Source organism: Colobus angolensis, unplaced genomic scaffold (genome assembly GCF_000951035.1).
Source record: "Colobus angolensis palliatus isolate OR3802 unplaced genomic scaffold, Cang.pa_1.0 Scaffold60, whole genome shotgun sequence".
Classification (NCBI taxonomy): domain Eukaryota; kingdom Metazoa; phylum Chordata; class Mammalia; order Primates; family Cercopithecidae; genus Colobus; species Colobus angolensis.
Window position 1 is genome coordinate 1541980 of NW_012119599.1, and position 1747 is coordinate 1543726.

At 51.5% G+C, this 1747-nt stretch overlaps 1 protein-coding gene across 1 annotated transcript in view; it reads left to right on the forward strand.

The window, feature by feature from the left end:
• Window positions 1-837, forward strand: part of MYPOP (Myb-related transcription factor, partner of profilin) — a 19493-nt gene extending 18656 nt beyond the window's left edge. Inside the window, exon 3 of the mRNA XM_011963151.1 lies at window positions 1-837. Within this exon, the coding sequence (XP_011818541.1) occupies window positions 1-237 (237 nt within the window). The 3' untranslated portion in view covers window positions 238-837.
• The last annotated feature ends 910 nt before the right edge of the window (window positions 838-1747 follow it).

Consider the following 1747-nt stretch of genomic DNA (forward strand, 5'->3'; position numbering starts at 1 on the left):
CCCGTCCTGCCCCCACCAGCCCCCAAGGTGGAGATCACCCCAGAGCCCGTGTCTGTGGTGGCTGCTGTGGTGGACGGGGCAGTGGTGGCAGCCAGGGGAGTAATCATTGCCCCAAGGAGCGAGGAGGGGGCGCCCAGGCCACCCCCAGCCCCACTCCCTCCACACGACTCCCCGCCACACAAGCGGAGAAAAGGTTTCCCTACACGGAAAAGGCGAGGCCGATGGAAATCTCCGTGAAATCTACTATCTATGCTCCTGCCTGCACCCCCTCTCCCCAGCTTGGCGCAGTCGAGGGGGGCGATGCTCTCTGCCCATCCCAGCTGCACCCTAGCTCCCTGCTCCAGGGATGTGAGCACCCACTCCCTGTGCTAGTTAGTGCCTGATTCTCTGGGGGGGCCTCAGTAATGGGCCCCCCCAACCCCTTTCTCTGGTACAGTGCTGTCTGCCTGGCTGCCTCCCCTTAACCCTGACTTCTAAGCCATCAATTTCATGTTATTTATTATTGCCCTATGTGGGGTGGGGAGGGAACCTCTCGGGTCTGCACATCTCCCCTTCCCTAACAGTTCCTGTTCTTGACTTGAAGAGAATTGACCCGTGGGGGACTCCCCACCTGCCCAACCCAGACTTTGGAGCGGGTGGGAGTTGTGAGACAAATCAAAATATGGATGACAAAGAGGATATAGCCGTGTATACCCCAGGGAGAGGAGGCACCGAGTTCTGATGGGAGAGGTATAGGTTGGATTCTCTGCCTACCATTGCTGTCTCTGACTTCCGGAGCTCAGCCCCCTCCTTTCTCCCAGTGGTGACAAGATATCAATAAACTTATTTTTAATACAATTACTTGAGGCTCTGTCTGAGACAGGCCTGGGGGACCAGCACCTACACCTGCCCCGCCCCCTCCACATGTAGGCAATCGGGAGGCTAGTGGTTTTCCAGCCTTTTTTTTTTTTTTTAATTCTTAAAGCCATCAAGTCTTGTGTTTACATGAAATCTTCCTACTCATCCTTTAGATACCAGTCTAAATGTCACCTCCAGGAGAAAGTCCTAGATTCCTTCCCAAGGCTAACATGGGTTTGCCTCTTAGAGTCTCTCTCAGTGTCCTGTGGTTCTTTTTCTTTTCTCTTTTCTTATTTCTGGTTTTTCGTTTTGTTTTGTTTTGAGACAGGATCTCGCTCTGTTGCCCCGGCTGGAGTGCAGTGACACAATCACAGCTCACTGCAGCCTCGACCTCCCAGGCTCAAGCAATCCTCCTACCTCAGCCTCCCAAGTAGCTGGGACCACAGGCATGTGCCACCATACTCAGCTACTTGTTTTATTTTTTTAGAGATGGGGTTTTCCTATGTTGTCCAGGCAGATCTCAAACTCATGGGCTCTGGCAGTCCTCCCACCTCAGCCTCCCAAAGTGCTGGGATTACAAGCATGAGCCACCACACACAGCTGGGTTCTTTTTCATAGTGTCTTTAAATGAACACAGGCCTTTATCTATTTAAGGCACATTTGCCCCATAATGTCATGAAGGCAGGAACTGGTTCTTTTACTCTGTTGCAGGGCCAGGTAACAAAATAGACAATCACCACCACTCTGGACTCAGACGTGGCTCAAGTGCTGGTGCTGCCCTGGCGAACTGTGTAACCATTGACATCCAGTGTCCTTACCTGTAGAATGGGCATAAAGATGTCAGAGTCTTCTTCCTATAATTAGATTATGCTTTTTTTTTTTTTTTTTTTTTGAGATGGAGTCTCCCTCT